Below are 20,510 nucleotides of genomic sequence, written 5' to 3'. Positions count from 1 at the left end.
GTATCGAATGTGATTTATATTTTTTCAATTTTATCCATTGACATTTGATTTTTTATGTATTTTTTTACCAAATTTGATCCTCATTCTTTTGATTCCTATTTATTTTGCTTTTAATCTTTTTTTTATTGGATTTTATTTTTTGATTTAACCCCTAATCATTTGATTTTAATTCTATTTTTTAATGAATTTGAATCTCGTTCTTATGATTGCAATTCCTTTTATTTTGAGTTCTCTTCTTGATTAATTGTTTTTTTTTTTAGCTATTTCATCTCTTATTGTTAATTTCATTGAATTTTCATATCATATCTTATGCTTATATTTTTTTTATCATGGTTTTAAAACTCAGTCCGGGAGTCGACCCCCATCATATCCCGGGTCATGTGTTAGGTTGAATGACCGGGGTTATCGGGGTTAATCGGATTTTTTATTGTGCAGGAAATATAAATGACATTATTTTGATAAAAAAATAGAAACAAAATAAATAAAATCAACGGGTGTTGACTTGATTTTTCCCTAGCTAGTAGCTTGTTTTTTATTTAACTAAAAAGTAAAAATGATATTATTTTGTTTTTAGTTTCATCCCTTTCCATTTAGTTTTATATTGTTTTTATATTAATTATGGTACTCGTTCTTTTGATTGTTGCTTTTTTTTTTTTAATAATTTTCTTTGTTATTCTTCTTTCAATTTTGCCCCTTAATATTTCATTTCATTTCTTTTTTTTTTCCAAGATTTAGTTCTCATTTTTTAATTGCTCTTTTTTTTTATCCTTTTCTTAATTTGTTTTATCTTTCAATCTTTTCCCTCAATATTTTATCTCATTTGTTTTTTATTCAATTTTGGTTTTCATTTTTTTAATTGCTTTTTCTTTTTTTATTCTATTTTTCAATTACGTCCCTTATTATTTTATTCCATTAGTTTTTATACTAGATTTGGTTCTCATTGTTTTGATTACTATTTGTTTTCTTTTTAATTTTTTGATGGTTAAGAATTTTGTTCAAGATTTTTCTTTGGTCTTCTGTATGATCATCTTGATCTCATGACTAAAGTTGTTAGTTTCAAAGATTAACTTGATTTAACTACGGTTTTTTTTTTGTCCTTTGATATTAGATTATTGGGCCTTGAACTTTCTGTTTTGTTCTCTTTTCTTCCTTTGAGGTTATCCTGGATTGCAAGTTAGTCAAGTTAACACGAGTTCACTCAAATTATCATCGTTTGAATATCTTTTTTATGTTAGAAAAAAAATTAACCACCCAAAGCATAGCGCGAATGAAAAAAATCTAGTATTAATTAAATGGACTCCAATACTTTTTTCAAAAAAACAATGATCCCTTCTTTATTTAAGGGGAACTTTTTAAAGGACTAAATTAGATTTTTTTTGAAATTAGAGGACCAAAATAGTAATCTTTAAAAACAACGATAGTTTTGCCAAACTCACCTGTACAAATAAGCTCATCAATCATACAATAATATGGAAACAAAAATCTTTATTTTTAATTTTGATCTTCCCCTCTCGTTATGCTAGATAAATTCGGAGAAGCTCAAGCATTGCCATTAGAGGCACCATCTCCTCCATTTGGAAGGCGAGGGACACCGACTGGTCCGCCTCGAACTCCTTCAGAGCATAGCTTATCCTCAATGGACGACCTAACAATGCCTGCAATGAAATTATTTACTATCAAAGCCATGGTCACCTTCCAATCCATTGCATCTTTTGCAGAAACAGCCTCATCTTCTTTAGAAAAACTGACAAACCGATCTGCCACTGTCTTTATCATACAATATCCTCACTAAACCACAACCATCCCAATGAATTAGAGATCACCGCCTATCAGATTAGATTGAACAAAAGGGATTGATTGAAATATTCAGCGAGACAATTCATCGAACAAGTGGTTCACATAACAATTTGAGAGCCCAAGTAGGCACTAATCGAGGTAGTGGTGTTTTGGGATTATTACCAGGTTTGCCAAAGTAGTAGTTCCTTCAGTGAGACATCTCCAAAGGAAGAGAAAGCATCTTTTAATGACTTCTCGTCAACTGACCATGACAAACCTCGAAAACACACAAAAATATACGTACGCAAGGGGACAAATATCATCGTATATGTAGAGACAAGATAGTCTAGAACAATTAAAACATGGGCGACAGAGAGAGAGAGAGAGAGAGAGAGAGACCTGCAAAAAATAGTTTATCAGTGATAGTGAGAGAATTTGGATTGTAAGCTTTCGTTAAAGCTTTTCTAGCAACTGACAAGATTTCTATTCATTTTTTGTTCGGTTTCTTTTATCATCAATCACCTGACCTCTCGTTCTTCATTCCCTCTGCGTTTATATACAATTTTTTGGGAGTACTTATAAATTGGTTCTAGTAGTTCATTAAAAACTAATCAATTAATCCCTATATTATCAAAAATAATTTAAATAATTCCATGACCATCACCAACCGCTATAAATTTGATGGTTTTTTTCAGTTAGTAATATTTCTGGTGCATAAACTTTTCAATGGTTTCTATTTGAATCTCTTTATTTTTATTCTTTCTATTTAAAAAAGTGTGAATTTTTATTTTTCTAATAAAATATATATGTTAGGTTCATTTGTTTTAAGTCATATTAGATAATTGTCACGCATTATACGGAAAATTTTTTTACAGTGTCATTAAACCTAGCCCAACAAATCAATGTTCAATCCTCTCGACTTGACTCCTTGCCTAGATCAAACCGTTTGGAAATTATCCAACCCGATCCTGTCGACTTAACGAATCCAAAGATAACCCAAACGATTGTAAAAATATGATTTGACTTTTTTAAAAATCTCAAGGTGGCATCTTTTTAAAAAAAATATTAAGACGACGATATATTAGATTGAACTAAGTCAACCCGGATTAACTAATCAAACTCATGACTTGAATCATAGGTTCCACAAGGTTTAATAACTTTGTATTTTTTGTGAAATTATTTTTTATTTAATTATATAATAAAAAAATAAATGCTCAAAAAATTAAGCATTAACCTAATACTAAGACATTTATTTGAGACCGTGATAACATTACAGAAAACAAATCAAAATAAATCATGAAATCCAATTCTTAACATATTTCTTTTAAATTGAGAAATGAGAAAAAAAATATATTTATGCTTTATAAAATAAATTAAAAAATATATGAAGTGATAATCAGAAGGAATTGTTAACACCAATTAAATATTAAATTGAAAAGTTAATCTTTGTAATAGATATAAAAGATAGATGCATAATATCAACCCAATACTAAGATATTTGTTTGAGACTACAATAACTTTGCATAAAACAAATCAAAATAAATTATGAAATTCAATTCTTAACAAACTTTTTTTAATTGAGAAATGAAAAAAAAATGCTATTTATGATTTATAAAAAAAATTAAAAAATATATTAAGTGATAATTTAAAAAGAATTGTTAACTCCAATTAAATATTAAATTGGAAAATTAATATTCATAGTAGAAATAAAATATTGATGAACATGTAAATGTTTTACATTGATTGTCTTTTTTATTTTTAATGTTTTCATTTATTTTATCTTAGCGACTAATTGTTGTTACTAATAACAAATAATTTTTAATTTTAAAAAAAAAATTATTTAAATACAATGAATTCCCATAAAATATAAGAGGAAAGAATTCAAGACAAATCAAACTACAAAAGTGTAAAACAATTAATTACTATTAAAAAAAATAATTTAATAGAAACAAATTAATGAAAAGGAATAAAAAAACAAAAATAAATCAGGCGCTGATGTGCTAAACCAATGCGTCTAACCTTAATAAAAAAGCCAAGCTCTATGCCTGTTTTTTTTCCTTAACTGTCCATTTTATTTTTTTAAGCATGCAACTTGTTGCTTACTATTATGTTTTTTTTTTTAATAACTGGATGTGATCTAAAAATCAAGGTCCAAGTTTTTGGACCATAAAAACCCAATTTTAAGTTATTTTTACCTTAAAAATACAATAAAAAACCTCCATAAACCACTTACCAATCCCAAAACACTCCAAATTCACTAAAAAAAATCATTTTAATAAAAAATCTTAACAAAATCTAACATGTTTATAGAAAAGCCTACTATCATTAAACTTTCTTTGTCTAATGTAACTTGTTGACTCAAAAAACCATGAGTTCCGTAGTTGAAAAGTGGTCATTTGCAAACTTTTTATCTCCACTTTTTTCAAATGACTTTCTCTTGATTCTCTTCGTAAAAAGTGAATTTTAAAAAAAAATTAAAAAAAATAAAAGGACTTAAAAGTAAGAAAAAATATAAATGGATTAAACTTTTTTCCTATCAAATTTGAGATTGGCTATGAAATTTCTCTTTGTTTCACACTTTGATTTTTTTTTTGTTAATTTTTTCTTTAACAAATTTTAATAAAACGGTTATTAATTTGGGCATAATACTGTAATTTTCTTTTAAAAAAGTCTAAGAATTAAAATAAAAAAATTTAGGTTACTGGTGATTGCTAAAATGTTTTACCTAAATGTTTTAATATGTTATATAATATAATATTGACATTATCATTAAATTAATTAAATTCATGCGTGCCATGATGACATATCTATCAAATCTGTATGATTTTTTTTAATCTTTAATTTAGTGTTTGAATTTTAAGTTCTTGTGCTTTCATTTGTTGAATTTTAAGTGCTTGTGCTTTCATTTGTTTCTATTGAAGTGTCTTACCTTTTAATAATTAATCAATCAAGTGTTTTGTTAGAATCTGTTAATTAGTTGCTAATCCTTTCGTTAAGTGTTCGATTATCAATTTGACTAGGTAAAAAAAAAACAATTAAATGGGGGTGAATTTTGCTTATAAATTCATTATTTATAGTTTTTTTGTTCATTTTTTTTCTTTGTTTTTGACTTAGATAAGGGAATAATATCTTTCTATTCGAGTCATGTTGTTAAATGATTGATGGACCTATTACTTCATCATAGTTGAGTTTTCAAGACATGGCTAATATAAAGAAACTCTATAATTAAAGGAGAGACTATGTTATAAATTGATTTAAAAGTGCAAGCTTTGAATAGATAATCTTCGTGCAATCAATTATTTTCATTAAACTATAGACAATCATATAGTTTAATTTAGAAAAATTATTTTGATAGACCTATAGTTTGTTTTTACACTTACTTTCTGTGTTTTTAAAAATAATTATTTTCACCCTTAATTTTAATGTACGCGTAACAGTTTACATCATAAACTATCCTATAGTTTAATATATTTTACACCAATTAAAGAAGTAAACTGTAATTTTTCAAAACATAGAGGACGATTAAACTATAGGGTGATTATAATAATTTTTTTTTAATTTATCTTGGGTAATAACAATGTTATTAAACTCGGACTAGCAGGTCAACCAAGTAACCCATCAACCTGGAATCCAATTTAAACATAGTTTCTTGTTAAATTGATGACAGTTCATTCAGTTAAACTTAATTAATTTGATGAGTTAACCTACGACATAATCAATTAGTTTAAAATTAGAGTGAGATTAAGTTTAATTTTTTAAAAATATATTTTGTAGAATGATATTATTTTATTTTTTTTATAAAAAAATCTTGAAACAAAATATAAGCTTCAACCATGCAATTAATACCATCACTGAGTAATGGGCTAGCTTGGAGATTTAATAAGAATGGATAATAGGAAAATCTAAAATCAAATATTTGTGAGATGGGCCTACTTCATTGCCTGCATTTATGCTGGGCTTGGGAAATTATAGCCTAGGAGCTACACAAGAAAATGAGCGTCCTTCAGTAGCTCTCGCAGCCATTTCACAAGAGAACGAGCAGCCTCTGCTGCGGGACGAGTCACAAGTAAGTTTTTTCTCTGAGTAGACGAGCTTGGTACATCAGGTACCTTGCTATTTGATTAATTAGATATATCTTAGTCATTTTCATTAGATTTGCGTCCAATTAAACTTGCAACGGAAAGTTTGAAAAGTGGGATTGGTGAATTTTAAACAAACAAAAGCAGCGTTCTTTTGTTTTAGTTGGTTCTAAGTATGCACGCTATCTGTTCGATGCAATGCCACAGTGTGTGTGTGTGACACTTCTTTGGTTAAGGTGTACTCTGTTAATTTTTGTACTTTGGTTTGAGCTTTGCCATGTCGTCGTGGTCTGTCTTTGTATAGTATTTCTTCTACTCTCTGTTTGTCCCTGTTTCGTTATCTTGGTATTAACTTTGTAGCTAGTTTGGGCCCATGTGATTCCTTTTCTGCTAATACTGTAATCCATTCATAAACTTTGCACGCCAACTTTTCGATGAATCGTTGGATTCTTTCTGTCTATCTTGAATACTTTGTTTTTCTGAATAAGATATTTAGCGAGGGGGAAACAAATGTTGGGAAGTTACTATAAGCTGACAATTTGTATATTGGCTGGAAGTTTTATCAATTTTTGGGGTTTTGCCCTGATTTTTCATAATGGAATTGAGTAACAGTTGGGACATCCTTAAATACCTAGATTTGTAAATAGTCTTACTGATTCAATGTCTTGATATTTACTGATAAAGTAGGACAGGATGTGGGTATATTTGTGATCTCTAGAGATTTTATGAGAGAATAGGTTTCTTCGGCCTTCATCACTCAATAACAGTCGGTTGACATTGATGTGCCTTTTTTTGTGCTTTTCATATAATATAACAGACAAGGTATTGTTTTCCTGAGTGGTTTGAATGCGTTTTCTGTATTTTCATTCCTTTACATGGAGTCTTCTCTTCTTTAAGTATCTGTCACTGTAGAATTTCATTTTATGTGCAAAGTACCATTGCTAAGATGTTTTTTGGACAATTCAGGTGCAAAAGAGAAAACATGAATGCATTCAAAGCCTTCAAAGCCCAAGTTCCAATTGCATGGAGTCCGCACCTGTATATAACTTTGGTGAGGGGCATTCCGGGAACTAGGAGACTTCACAGGCGTACCTTAGAGGCATTGCGTCTTCGTAAGTGCAACCGGACCGTCATGCGATGGAATACTCCTACAGTCAGGGGAATGCTCCAGCAGGTTTTAATATAAACTCAGATTAAGTCTTCAGTTGCGATTTATCAGAAATATAAGGACTTAAATTGTAAATCATAATTGCTTGGACTCTTAGGTCATTGTTTTGAATGTAATTCCTTTTCCCTTCAGGTGAAGAGGTTAGTTGTGATTGAGACAGAAGAGATGTACAAGGCCCGCAAACAAAATGATGTAAACCACCGAGCTGTACGCCCACCATTGGTCATAAACCACTTACCTGCCTCTGCAAGCAGTTCTTAGAGTGAGCTTTTGCTCTATGTAATTCTTCGGAGGTCAGCTTTCTGTTTCTTAAATGGGCATCTGTTTGTCAAGATAACTGTTTTTTCTTTCAGTGCTGTATTTATAGAAGGATGGTTGATTCAGTTAACTGGAATTGCACTTTTCCCTAGTCGACATGCTGGAGTCAGTGGATTATATATCTCTTTTCTTGGGTATTGACATAAATATCAGAATTCTAAATTAGCAACATCATTTGCATCTAAAAGCTTTGTAGTTTAACTGGTGCTTGTGTAATAAAATACTTGGTTCTAAAATAAGAACCCGAAAATTGTGCATTACCATACACAGAATGGGCACACAACATGGCGTCTTAAGTAGCTCAACTTTCAGTACGTCTGAAAATTGAGTATAAACTACCATCCTCTAATTGTATGTGTAAAGAAATCTTAGAACATTAGGAAGGCCTTGGAGAGCTGTAGACTAGGGTCCTTCCTATTTATTGATGTCCTTTTCCTTGAGCATGTTTATGGCAGTTAAATCATTCCTTCCTCCTTCACCATCTTTAAAGCAGTCAAATCATCTGCAGGTTTAAACCCTTTCTCACTAGGGTTCTTCCTATTTATTGATGTCCTTTTCCTTGAGCATGTTCATGACAGTTAAATCATTCCCTCCTCCTTCACCATCTCTAAAGCAGTCAAATCACCTGCAGGTTTAAACCCTTTCTCGTTACAGTTTTTGGGCTTGATATAGTGCTGAACTTTGTACTGATGTCCCCTCGCAAATGCTAGGAAAACGAAGAAGTTCAACCCTCCTAGCACTGCTAGTAACCAATAGAAGTTATTCAACCTCCCCTTGTTCAAGTTGCTCCTCAGCCAGATTTTCTTGGTAGCTTTGTCAACTAAAGACACCAGCAAACTGCTAACAAAGAAACCCATTGAGATGGTGCTGAGGAAAAGCCCAGTGCTCATTGATTTCATCCTTGCTGGTGCCTCTCTGATGAAAAACTCAAGTTGTCCAACATAGACGAAAGCCTCCCCGGCACCCACTAGGAAGTATTGAGGGACTAGCCAGAAGGCGCTTATCTTTGTAGATTGTTGAATAGCAGTTTCCCTTCTTTCTTTCTCAATGCTAGCAGCAGCCACCATGGCTAGTATTGAAAGAAAGAGTCCAGCTCCAATCCTTTGGAGGCTTGTCAGTCCCTGTGCATTGTGGGTGAGCTTTCGAGCCAGGGGAACGAAGAGCCTTTCATTTAGGGATGTAAAGAGGAGAATGGTGATGAAGAGAAAGGTGGAGTATGAACCTGAAGGAATAACCAAAGAGCCAACTTTTCGATCCATGAAGGTTGCTTGCTCAATGGTAAAAGTAGTCATTTGAGAGTAAACTGTCCAAAAGAGGATACATGTAGACCAAATTGGGATGAGCTTTAGTACCATCTTCACCTCCTCAACTTCCATAACAGTTGATACTATCCAAGGGTCATTTTTTTGTGCACCGATGGAGGTGGGATCATCCATGATTGCAGCCTTGTCAAGACACCTGATGAATAACACATGAGAGGAAATGGAATCTGGTAAATTTCTGCGAGAATACTTATACGAGTGGTAACAGTAATCATGGATGGATATAAAAAAGGACATTTTCTTTAAAACGACATGAGAATAATCCAGTAAATCGTTGTTTCTGAAGTAATTGTTCAACTTACTTGAGTTTCTCTGAGTAGGGAACTGTGGCACTATCATACCCATTCAGAAGGCTGGGATGTGAAGGATGAGGATGTCTCCTTTTCTTCCATGCCAATAACGATACCCTCCATATGATAGTTAATGGGCTACCTTGAGGCTTCTTGAAACGGTACCGTGGAGTCCCACAGATCAACACGGCTACTGCGATGACCATTGTCCCTGCTGAAATTCCATACCCCCACCCTCTTCCGACGTTATCTTGTACATATACCAGCACTATAACTGCAAACAATGACCCCATGCTAATGCAAAAATAAAACCGATTGAAGAAGAAAATCATTGTCTTCTCCTCCTTGGGATCTGTTTGATCGAACTGATCAGATCCAAAACCTGAGACATTGGACTTAATTCCACCACCACCAAGGGCTACAGTATAAAGCGCTGCATATAGCAGAACCAGTTGATTTCCTTTCACCTCAATGCACTGATGATTCTGTTTCCTGTAGTCATCGCATGGTGGGGGTCTCATGCTAGGAATGGTTGTGGCTGCTGTTAGTAGACTGACCCCCTGATGCATATGGAAAGGAATCAGCAGCATGGCCTGAAAAAAGAGATAATTGTGCGCAGATTTTGACAGGCCTATAGTACCTTCAGATTTTAGGTCTACATAGAACCTTCATCAATGTTTGGCCTCGTGATTACCTAACATGCTACTGGTTTTTCTCAGCTGGGACTTGGAAGGGTATCTCAGAATGATGCAAGAACAGGTTTCCAGCCCTCACGTTGATACTAAAGCATGATTAATTATCAGAGATAACGTGGTATTTTATCTTCTTTAAGTTAGTGACACGTTGGCATGCAATATATTTCGAAACTTACCAAAGCAGTTATTATTGCGAAGATCGCAACCGTCAAGTACCGACCGAGCTTAGCATCTGCCAAGAAACCTCCAAAGAGGCCAAGAAGGTTGAGAGTACCCATGAAGTTGGTGACCATGTTTGCAGATTTTGCCGATGAAATATGCAATACTCCGACGAGGTATGTCACTAAATTCATTGATATGCCCATGACACATATTCTCTCCGAAAGTTCGGTTACTGCAAAACAAATTGGAGTGGAGATTAGCCAAGTGCTTCAGCACATATACTTTGATAAGACATTGACTCTTGTTAATGAGAAGCACCCAGAATGAGCCCCGCAGCAAGCCATCCTCCAGTTCTGGACTTGTCCACAGGAATTCCTCGAAAGTCTACTGCAAGATCATTATGTGCGCCCTCTTCCCCGCCCAGGCCTGCTGCTAAAACCTGTTACAGTTGAGGTGATAAGAGAAATAAACTAAATTAATAACTATGAAATATCCGGTATCACACAGTAGTGAAGATGTTCACGCAAGCAGTTACCATTTTTGAAGGGAGAGAGACAGAGAGCAAGTATCGGTGCTATGTAGACCTTCACTTTACGAACGAAGAACAGAATGGGAGCGCATGAGGAAATAACTACTTTACTTGGTTCTGTAGTGCTCAAGAGAATTGGTGAATGAGTTCGTGATCGGGAGGGGATATAAATATGGTAAGGGCTGGACATTGGAAGAAGGCAACTGTTGCATTTTGTTTTCTACTGGTGAAGAGTGGCTTGTTGATTGTTTGTTGTTTGTATACTAGAAAAACCATGTGAGCAGCTTGGACGTATTCATCTAGTGGTTTAGGTTCCTGCAGCCACAACCTCGCCAACTCTGGAAAATGACCATCCCAGCGTTCCAATCTTGTTTCTTGTTTCTTCTTGATCGTACTATCGTTATGGGAATTGAAAGATAATCTAAAACGTCAGACACTTGGACAAATACTTGGGTCATGTGGGGCTGATCAGAAAGCCTTGGCCAATTGGACAGATAACAGCATATTGATCGAACCATATGCGAAAATTTTCTTTCTGTCGGGTCATGTCCTAGGAAAGCCTACCCTAAACCTTAAGAATCTCGTATGCTATTGTTACGTAAAAAGAATGCCTAGCGTGCTCCCACCATTATTTCAGCCATGATTGCAAAGGAATTAACAGCGTGAGGCTATAGGCTTTAGCAAGCAAAAAATAATGCAGAAGCTATGACGAAAATCTCACTCCTGCGTTCGCTACAAGCCCACGAGTGTGATATCCCCACCCCATTGGATCCAAATTGAACAAAAAGAAGGGACTGAAATTAGACAAGAAAACTTTTATGTGTTGTTTCTTGATGCAATGGAGGAGAATTGGTAAGAGACTCAGTTCAAAAAGCTTAAGTCAATTCACTGATTAAACCGGCTGATATTCATTTTAAGGAAAAACAGATAATACCAGTTTTTTTTTTTTATTTTATGAAATTAAGAGATAATAATTCCAGGTTGTGCCATCAATCAAGCTCAAAGTAACTCCTTGTGGAGTGGAAAAGTTACTTTGTCAGACTTACTGAGGATGGTAGGGCTTCACTCTCTGATTTTGTGTCTTGGTAAGATGCATTGCTCGGTTAAAAAGTTGTCGATTAAAATTATAAATGTGATTTTTTAAAATATTCAAAAAATATCTTGCTTTTTATATTTTATGTATATTTGATAAGTGAGATTTTAAACGATTTTTATTTTGTATTTCGAGTTTTTTTTTTTTAATTTTAAACGATCAAGTGGAAATAATTTTTATTTTATAAAATATAATTAATAAATATATGTTTAATTTCTTACATCACTATCCAAATTGCTCGTCCTAGCTGATTTTGCCTAAATAATTTCTTTAAAAAAACGAAGTTATTCCATTTGATCGACAACAGGTCGGCCGAATTTGCTGATTTTTCCTCGAGCTTGGAGTTTGGAGAAACGTCTGGCCTTCATCTTTTTGCCCCACCTAAGATATCATGAACTCCTAGTCTTGTCCTGTAGCAACCATTAATTAAGATATCATAAAACATCAATTTTAGTTTTCGTTTTCAATTTTTTTTTGAAAAATAAATTCATTTTGATTTTTTTTTAACTCCCAATCAAGTTTTTTATAAAACAATTACCTTGACCTTTATTATATTCCATTAATTTATGACTAGAAACCACATCGAATAGAATTGGACTAGTTTGTGTACTCATGTTGTGCTATTGAGGATAAAATATATTTTTTTAAATACAAAAAATAAAATCTAGATTTTAGAAAATTGTTTGACATTGTTATTTAACTTGAGAATTTAGTTTTTTTTTAAATATTTTTTGATAACTTTTCTTATCGATATATATTTTTTTGTTAATCTTATTAATTAAGAATCAGTATTTCTATTAAAAAACAAATATTTTATAATTTTTAAAATGATATATTATGAGTGATTTAAAGCTAAAAACATCATGATAAATTCATGAAGTTAACTCATTCAATGGAAAATCTTCTCCTTCACGTGAGAAAGAGAATAAAGTAAAACTCTTTCTTATGGTATACGTACCTGATTATTTTTAATCAAAGAGAGCCAACTACAATCCATCCTTTACAATCGAAGAGCCTGTTGAAACAGTACTGTCACCATCACTCCATCTCTTCTACTATGCCATACAGGATCATGTCTGTTCAGTTCATGATTCCCGTCAATTCCCAAGAATCTTTCATCTCTTCAAAGAAAGTAGTAGTTAGCATGGAGAAGCCGTGAGGATTCGAATCCATTAACCCACTTAAAGGATGGGATGCATGGAAAGAAAGCAAAAACCCTCCTGATTTCTGACCATTGTTCCTGCAGGAGCTCTATTGACAAAAACATTCTCTAGCTCTACCCTATCAACTATAGTAGTAATTAGGTTCGAGTTTTAGCACTTCCACCTACGTACAAGTTAATTTATGCTCTCGTTAATCAGTATTTCTCGTTTTAGCTCAGTTGGGATCTTCCCATGGCATTCATGTTCAAGTTCGGCACTCTCCTCCTCCTGGTCTTAGGAACCTCCTTTTGCCTAATATTATGAAGTTTCTTTTGTTCGCCATCATCTGTTTTATCAACTCTCTGAGACTTGTCAAAAGGAAGAAAAAGAAAAGAAAAGAAAAGAAAAGAAAGAAAGGTAGTATTAATTATCAGGATGGCGAGTGAGTTGAGTTTAGCTGAGTTAAGATATGTTCAAGTTCAGCTTTCCTAAGTGCAATATCCTGTGTTAATAGCTAAAAATATTTTGGAAGACAAAAATATTTTATGTTTTTAATTATATCCTAGAATCATTTTTCTTCTAAATTTCATAAACTAAAATATGTATAAATTTGAAATTATAATTAAAATTTATACGAAAACCATCCATTGAAACCTAACACTAATAAAAATTATTTTTTAATGAAGAACCAATATCATGAAAAGGTTTATGAACTTAGTATATCTTATGAATTTTGTACAAAATATAATTACATCTATCATGATTCTTCATACCACACATAATAATTTACAGGCTATTCTACGAGTTGAATTAATTTTGTTTTTCATAATAACAACAAATATTCAGGTTATAAAGAATTATTTAGTATTATTATTAAACTCTGCTTGATGGATCAATTTTGAGATCTTTCTACTCAACTCCTTACTTAACCTAAATTTAAAATTAAACCGTATGAGAGTTGTTTTGACTTGACCCAGTCAAATTGACAGGTCTAAAGACAACCTGATCAACTGACAAGAAAATATAAGGAGAAAAAATGATAAAATTAACAGAAAAAAAATCTCTCAATCCAACTCTTTGCCGAACCGTGTTTAAAATTAAATAATGCGGGGGTTGTTCCGATATGATTAGTTAATTTAGTCAGTTTAAAGATAACTCAAATGATTATTAGAAAATGTTTAAGGATGAAATTAAAAAAAAAAACAGATGAAATCAAAAAGAAAAGAAGAGAAAAATTGAAAAAAAAGCTGAATTAAAAAAAAAATGATGAAGCGCCACTAAACATGCATCTTTTAGTATAAAAAGGTAATATAATTGGTGAATTTATTGTTAGATTTAAAGAATGTCATTAAATACTTTTTTTTTTAATGAAATCTTATACGTATTGTTTTTCCCTTAAAAGTTTTTACATGCTAACAAATTAAGTTATTTGCGTTCTTTTTTAAATGAGCTTGTTTTCATATCTAAGTTCAAGAGTCTAATAAAACCCGTTCATGAATCTTAAAGAGGTGAGCCTAGCTAAGCTTAAACTTGAATCATTTTCTTAGAAAAACAAAACATTTTTTTTTTAAATGTAATTTTTTTTTTGAAAATTTTGATTTTTTTTTAACTTTCAGTTGAAACCGAGTATTTTTAATATTGGATCTATATCTTCTAGTGTAAATATACAGTCCGATATTATGCAAAATTATTGGAAAAATATTTAGGGGACCCACAAATATTTTTAAAATGCCCTTTGAAAAATGTAAAGTTTTTTTTTCATTTTTTTATTTTTAAATATTATTATATTATTAAAAATAAATTGGGCTAGACCTGGCCCAGCCATCCGAGCTGAGCTGAAATGGGTCCAACCCAACTTAGTCGGGTTGGGCTGATTGGTGGCCCAACATCCTTTCTCTCTCTTTTTTTATGCTGTACCTAGCCCAGCAATCCGGGCTGGGCTGAAACGGGTTCAACCCTTCTTGGTCACCTTCTGCAGGAAATGAATTAATTCACGTCCTACATGTATGAGAAAGAAAGAAGAACAAGCGTAGGAGGGAAGGGACGAAGAAGCTTACCTGGGTTGAGGATGTTGCTGGCTGGTGGTCCTCCTAGTGACGCACGGTGTCACGGGTTTGCTGCTAAAGTTATTGCTGCTTATAAAGGTGGAAGCAGAGAAGAAGAAGGAGCTATCATCTTCATCACCATGGGGGTAGAGGCTTCGATTACTAGTTTTGAAGGATTGTAGCGGTTGGTCACGGTGATGCTGAGATTGTAGTGGTTGAGGACGTGGCAGATAAGGAGGAGTGGCTGAGATCACGATAGAGAAAGGGAAAGATTGACGGATCAATTATATATCTAGGCTATAAAGAATTATTTAGCATTTTATTAAACCATGTTTGATGGATCAATTTTGAGATCTCTCTATCCATCTTTTTGTCTAACTTGAATTTAAAATTAAACCGTGTGAGAGTTGTTTTGACTTGACGTAGTCGAATTGGTAGATCCAAAGACAATCTGATCTACCGACAAGAAAATATAAAGAGATCCAACTCTTTACCTAGCCGTGTTTAAAATTAAACAATGTGGAGGTTGTTCCGATGTGATTAATCAATTAGTCAGTCCAAAGACAATTCAAATGACTTTTTAAAAAACATTTAAGGATAAAATTAAAAAAAAAATGGATGAAATCGAAAGGATAAAAAGGAAAGAAATGGAAAAGAAAAAGAAAAAGAAGAAGATATGATCAAGCGCCACTAAACATGCATCTTTTAGTAAAATAATTGGATTTTATTTCATCGTAAGAATGTTGTCATTAAATACTTATAAATTAAAGTGTTTTTTTTTTTTTTTATGAAATCTAATTATACGTATTTTTTTTCCTTAAAACTTTTTACATGCGTAAAAATTACGTTATTTGCGTTCTTTTTAAAATGAGCTTGTTAAGAGTCTAATAAAACCCGTTCATGAATCTTAAAGAGTTGAGCCTGGCTAAGCTTAAACTTGAATCATTTTCTTAAAGAAAGCTTGTTTGTAATGGCTCACGAACAGCTAGACTCATTTAAAATATTATGCAAGAGAGCTAAATGCGAGCAATATAGGCCGGAATACCCACAGCCGATGCTCTAAAGAATGAGTTGTAACAATCAAAGCATGTGAAGATCATGAAATGGGAAGATATGGCCGGCCATTGCTGGTGAACATCTTACCATTATCTTGAATTCTCAATATCAGGACGAGGGTGCTGTTGCAAAAAGTTTTTTTGGTTTCTTCTCCAAATCAAGAGGAGGTTCATACACATGATGAATCAAGAGGAGGTTCATGCTTGTCCTCTTGACTATCCAGAGTAAGTGTAGTCAATTTTTATTTCCTTTATCTGAAAAATGTTGGCGCAAGCAGCGACAATGGCGACACAACGAAGCCAGCATCTTAAATTTTAGAAGCTTTTATCGTGAGGACGAAAGGAGAAATCTGAAAGATAACAAAACAACTGTTTAATTATGGATGCATGGGGCCGAGTATGGCGTTCCAGGTCAATCCTATCTTTTTCACACAAACAACCTCCTCGGCAACACCCATACACGACTTTCTTTGTCTATATAATATTCATCCTCTTACTAATTTAATTTACTAAAAAGGCTTTTATATATGGAAATTCTTTATTTTTTCTTGAAATACTTTGCAATTTTGTGATTTTTTTAATTAGTACACTCACATATTTCCTTTATTTTAAGGCAGGTAGTGAGAAAATAAAATAGAGAAAGAAAAGGGAAAAAAAAAGAGTGAGCGAGAAAAATGATGTAGCTAAAAAAACATCATAAAAAAAAAAATCAAAACAAAAAAATTATTGAAAAATAAAAATTAAGAGAACGAGGTCTAGTATATCCTTACCCCACACTGCCCTATTCTAAATCTATCCTAGAATACCTAAAATTCCTAACCAAATATTCTAATGAAGGGTTGCCCTAATTCTTGTCTATAAAGACCTCAAACCTTTCAATCCTAAAACGAGCCTGCATGTGGGACCAAGAGTCAAGCCTTGATGGAGTTGAATAGGCCTTTTAAAAAAAGTAAAACAAATGTTCATACAAATAAAATAAAATTGAGAACCACTGGTTGAGCAAAAGTAAAGCTAAATAATTTATAAGAATAAAATAAAAACAACACAATAAAGTAAAAGGTGTAGAGATAAAGAAATCAAATACAATTATTTATCCTCGTTTAACCTTGTCTACATTCAGTCCCCAGGACTAGCTTGATCTTTCCCAATCCACCATTTGATCATACCTACATGAGTGAGGAACTAGTCTTTTATAACCACATTTTACAGGCTTATGAGCTAACCTAGTGTTGATCTGGTATCCCTCGCACCACCAATTCAAGAGTATTGATATGATATTGACTACAATTCCATAATGATTAGTTTAGTAACCTAACTGGTTATTCTCACTCGGGAGCAAATCAAACAAAACTTAACACAATAAAAAAATATGCAATAATATAACAAATATTTTTAAAATGCTTTTTGAAAAATTTGAAGTTCTATTTTTTTTAATATTATTATATTGTTAAATATAAAATGGGCTGGACTCGGCCCAACCATCTAGGCTAGGTTGAAATGGGTCCAACCCGACTCAATCGAGCGGGGCTGACTGGCGGCCGAACAACCTTTCTCTCTTTTTTGGGGCTAGACCCAACCTAGCCATTCGAGCTAGGTTGAAACGGGTCCAGCCCATCTTGGTCCCTTTCTGTAGGACGTGAATACATTCACATCCTGGATGTATGAGAAAGAAAGAAGAACAGACGCAGAAGGGAATGGATAAAAAAGCTTACTTGGGCTAAGGGTGTTGCTGGTTGGTGGTCCTCTTGGTGGCGCACGGTGTCACGGGTTTGTTGCTGGAGTTGATGTTGCTGATAAAGGTGGAAGCAGAGAGAAAAGAGCTACCATCTTTGTCACTATTGGGGGGGGGGGAGGCTTTGTTGAGGTTGGGAAGTGGGTGGTCATGGTGGTGTTGAAATTGTAGTGACTGGGGATGTGGTAGATGAGGAGGAGTGGTTGAGATCACGATAGAGAAAGGAAAGGAAGAGGTTGGCTGGTAAAAAACAGGGGTAGGGGCTGGTTTTTTTCAAACTTTGGCTTTAGATTTCTTTCCCCTCAATTCTTGGAATTCACCCCTATTTATAGAGGGTGGAAGAGGGACATTTTTTCTTTATTAAGGACAAATCTTAGCTCTTAATTTAGTCCGGAAGGATCTCAACCGTTAGTTTAAAGTGATCATCATAAACTGTCAAATTTTGACAATTAAAGGTTGTCTAAGTTGGCCTATTTGGGCCAGCGCCGCGGCCGCTGCGGTGTCAATAAGCCAGAAAGAACTATACCGAGATATGGTCAAATATCAGGCTATCATGGTGGTCTATCTTTTGTCAAATTTGGTGAAGAGATGAAGCATTAAATGCTTTCAAAATATAGTCACCCGAGCAGTTTTTTTCGGGCCAAAGGTGGAAGAAGATGAACAGTACCAGACGATAAGTCGCCTGAGTTTTTTTTTTTGTTACTATTTGGTCAAAATAATGCTGTTTTGGTCAAAATGTGTCGTTTCATTTAAATGAAACAACGTCATTTTGGCTTTTAGGTTTCTAATGTAGGGATTTGATTGAAAAATTCAATTTAGTTCTTTGGCATTTGATTTCTTTTAATTGCACCCTAAATTGGTCTAGAACTTTTAATTTTATATAATTTTACCCCTGCCAAATTTTAACATCAACCCCAAATTTCAGCGTCCTTTTCATTTGGTTCTTGGTCCTGGATTTATACAAATTAACTCTCCATTGACTATTAAACTTTGAATTTTCTTCAATTTGACCCCTGATTTCAATTAATTTAGTTCCCAGAGTTGAACGCCTTTTCTAAAAAAGTATTTCACTATGAATTTCTTCAATTTAACTCCTAATTGACCTTAAATTTTGATATTTTTTTTTTTGCAATTTTACCCCTAGTTTCAACCAATTAACTTTGTAAAAAAATAAATTTGGTCCTCTAAAATTCCAATCTTCTCATTTAAGCTCAAATTGGCTCTCATACTTAATTTTTCACCAATTAAGTCCATAATAAAATTGATTTGACCCATTTAAAGTATAATTAATTCCTTGCACTTAATTAAATCTTTTAATTTGACCCAAATTAATTTTTTAAAATAATTAAATATTTAATTTGGCCCATGATTAAATTAAATAGGCCTATTAAAAATTTAGTTATATCGCTAAACTTAATGTTTTTGTAGATTCATCCAATAATGATTTAATTTAACCTTAAATCTGCATTGTCTCTCTAGTTTTAGATACAATGATGTACAGTTAGGCTCTCAATTCATTCAAAATTACAGCTTGATCTTCCTTTATATTTGAAATCCTCTCCAGCTTGCTTTTCTTAAAATACGAGTCTTCTTGTTATTATTATTTTATTTTTATTTTGGAATAAAATAAAGATAAATTTTGGGAATAAACCAGAAATGGGTTATGACAGAAATAATATCCCTTGTATAGAAGTAGTTATTGCACAAAAGCTTTCTAAAATGGATAAAAATCCTAAACGTCTTCTACTTGGTTGGTTCTAAAGGTTATTTGGCCGATCCTGGAGCCTACTTTGCTAATTATAGGATTTTTCAATTTATCTTTTTTTTTTCAACTTGATATTTCTCAAGGTTTCCTAACCCAACAAGATTTATATGACCCTTGTATCTATAAATGGTCATTCTAAGGTTTTTTCTAATACGCATATAAACATCATGATTATTTTTAAATATATTATATTATCCTACACTAAAGAAAACATATTCATGATACTCCTTTCTTCATGTGATAACCTCATTCCATGCATAAAAAATATTATATTCCATACTTGAAATCTTCATCAACAACAACAACTGTAGTCCAATGTTATTCTTACCTAGTTCAAACTTGTGCTAAATATAACATTAAGAATTTTTAAGTATAATAATCTCAAATTAGTTAATTAATTTTTCAATCCATCAAAATATTAGATTGAATAATCCCTAGACCAACACTATATACATAAAAAAAAAGGATACACCATCAAGATGAAAAACCCTAAAAATATTTTCCTCTATCTTCTCTCCAAGCCACTAATACCATTCCTAATTTCCCCTTCATTTCATTTCTTTTCTCTCATTTGTTTTATTTTCTTTCCTTCCTCTTTTTATTATGTCCTTTTCATTTTGTCCTTCTCTTCCACCAGCATACTCAACCACTTCTCTATCACCATAATAACCCTTACTAGTAGTTGTGTCCCTTATCTTCGTCGTCAGAATTCAGCAAACCTTCTTCATATAACCCTATAAAATGAACCAACGAGCCATTATATCAGCCTAAATCGACTTCCTTTTAAAAATCATTCATTCATCCTTCTTCATATATGACTACAAAACATAACCCACTTCTTTGATGAACCTTCCAAAACAACACTTTAAAAATCACTAAACACCCATGATCCACCAACCACTCACCAACACTCATCAAAACCCTAACCCACATCGCTGAACAACCAATACTAAGCCACATTGAACCTTACTAGCTACCACCAACTATACACTAGTTGAACCATTAACAATCCAAAATGGTAACAATAGTAACAATATTAAACCTATTAACAATGACAGACAACCATGTCGAGGAGGAATAAAACAAGGGTGTTTGAATACAAACCAACCACAATCTCCTTCCTCGGGTAATAATAAACTGCACCACCTGTTGGTGTAGTTTGTAAATGAATAAAGAAGAAAAAAAATGTATATCCCATATTGAAAAGAAACACTCCCTCCTAAAGTTTATAAGTGTGAGTTTCTATTGTGTAGTAAATTAAGTGAAAGCCTTGGTGGAAGGTTTCTCTAGTAGGCTTCCTAATGCTATTATATGAATATTTATAATATTAAAAAAATAG

At 32.9% G+C, this 20,510-nt stretch overlaps 2 protein-coding genes and 1 long non-coding RNA gene across 4 annotated transcripts; 1 reads left to right on the top strand and 2 right to left on the bottom strand.

Moving 5' to 3' along the window:
- Nucleotides 1-1,404: 1,404 nt before the first annotated feature.
- LOC112326448 (uncharacterized) lies at nucleotides 1,405-2,386 on the bottom strand. The gene is made up of 2 exons (XR_002980017.2): nucleotides 1,693-2,386; nucleotides 1,405-1,655 (listed from the first exon to the last, which is right to left on the bottom strand). It is a non-coding gene; the product is annotated as an uncharacterized LOC112326448 (long non-coding RNA).
- A 3,299-nt stretch (nucleotides 2,387-5,685) lies between these two features.
- Nucleotides 5,686-7,512, top strand: LOC7489881 (uncharacterized). 2 transcript variants are annotated; one of them, XM_052450628.1, is made up of 3 exons: nucleotides 5,686-5,842; nucleotides 6,822-7,029; nucleotides 7,156-7,512. In XM_052450628.1, exons 2-3 carry the CDS (start codon nucleotides 6,838-6,840, stop codon nucleotides 7,282-7,284), a joined length of 321 nt encoding a protein of 106 aa, XP_052306588.1. In that variant the 5' UTR covers nucleotides 5,686-5,842; nucleotides 6,822-6,837; the 3' UTR covers nucleotides 7,285-7,512. The 2 variants fall into 2 exon arrangements, with proteins under 2 accessions (XP_052306588.1, XP_002302864.1); XM_002302828.4 differs by having other exon boundaries at nucleotides 5,760-5,881.
- Nucleotides 7,513-7,515: 3 nt separating this feature from the next.
- On the bottom strand, nucleotides 7,516-10,700 carry LOC7489880 (protein NRT1/ PTR FAMILY 6.4). Its single transcript, XM_024595847.2, has 5 exons — nucleotides 10,346-10,700; nucleotides 10,129-10,249; nucleotides 9,825-10,042; nucleotides 8,966-9,513; nucleotides 7,516-8,799 (listed from the first exon to the last, which is right to left on the bottom strand). The coding sequence occupies exons 1-5, from the start codon at nucleotides 10,346-10,348 to the stop codon at nucleotides 7,920-7,922; spliced, it is 1,770 nt and encodes a 589-aa protein (XP_024451615.2). The 5' UTR covers nucleotides 10,349-10,700; the 3' UTR covers nucleotides 7,516-7,919.
- Between the last annotated feature and the right edge of the window lie 9,810 nt (nucleotides 10,701-20,510).

This window comes from Populus trichocarpa, chromosome 2 (genome assembly GCF_000002775.5).
Source record: "Populus trichocarpa isolate Nisqually-1 chromosome 2, P.trichocarpa_v4.1, whole genome shotgun sequence".
Taxonomy (NCBI): Eukaryota; Viridiplantae; Streptophyta; class Magnoliopsida; order Malpighiales; family Salicaceae; genus Populus; species Populus trichocarpa.
The sequence above is the reverse complement of the archived record's forward strand: the minus strand, read 5'-3'. Positions and strand labels throughout refer to the sequence as shown.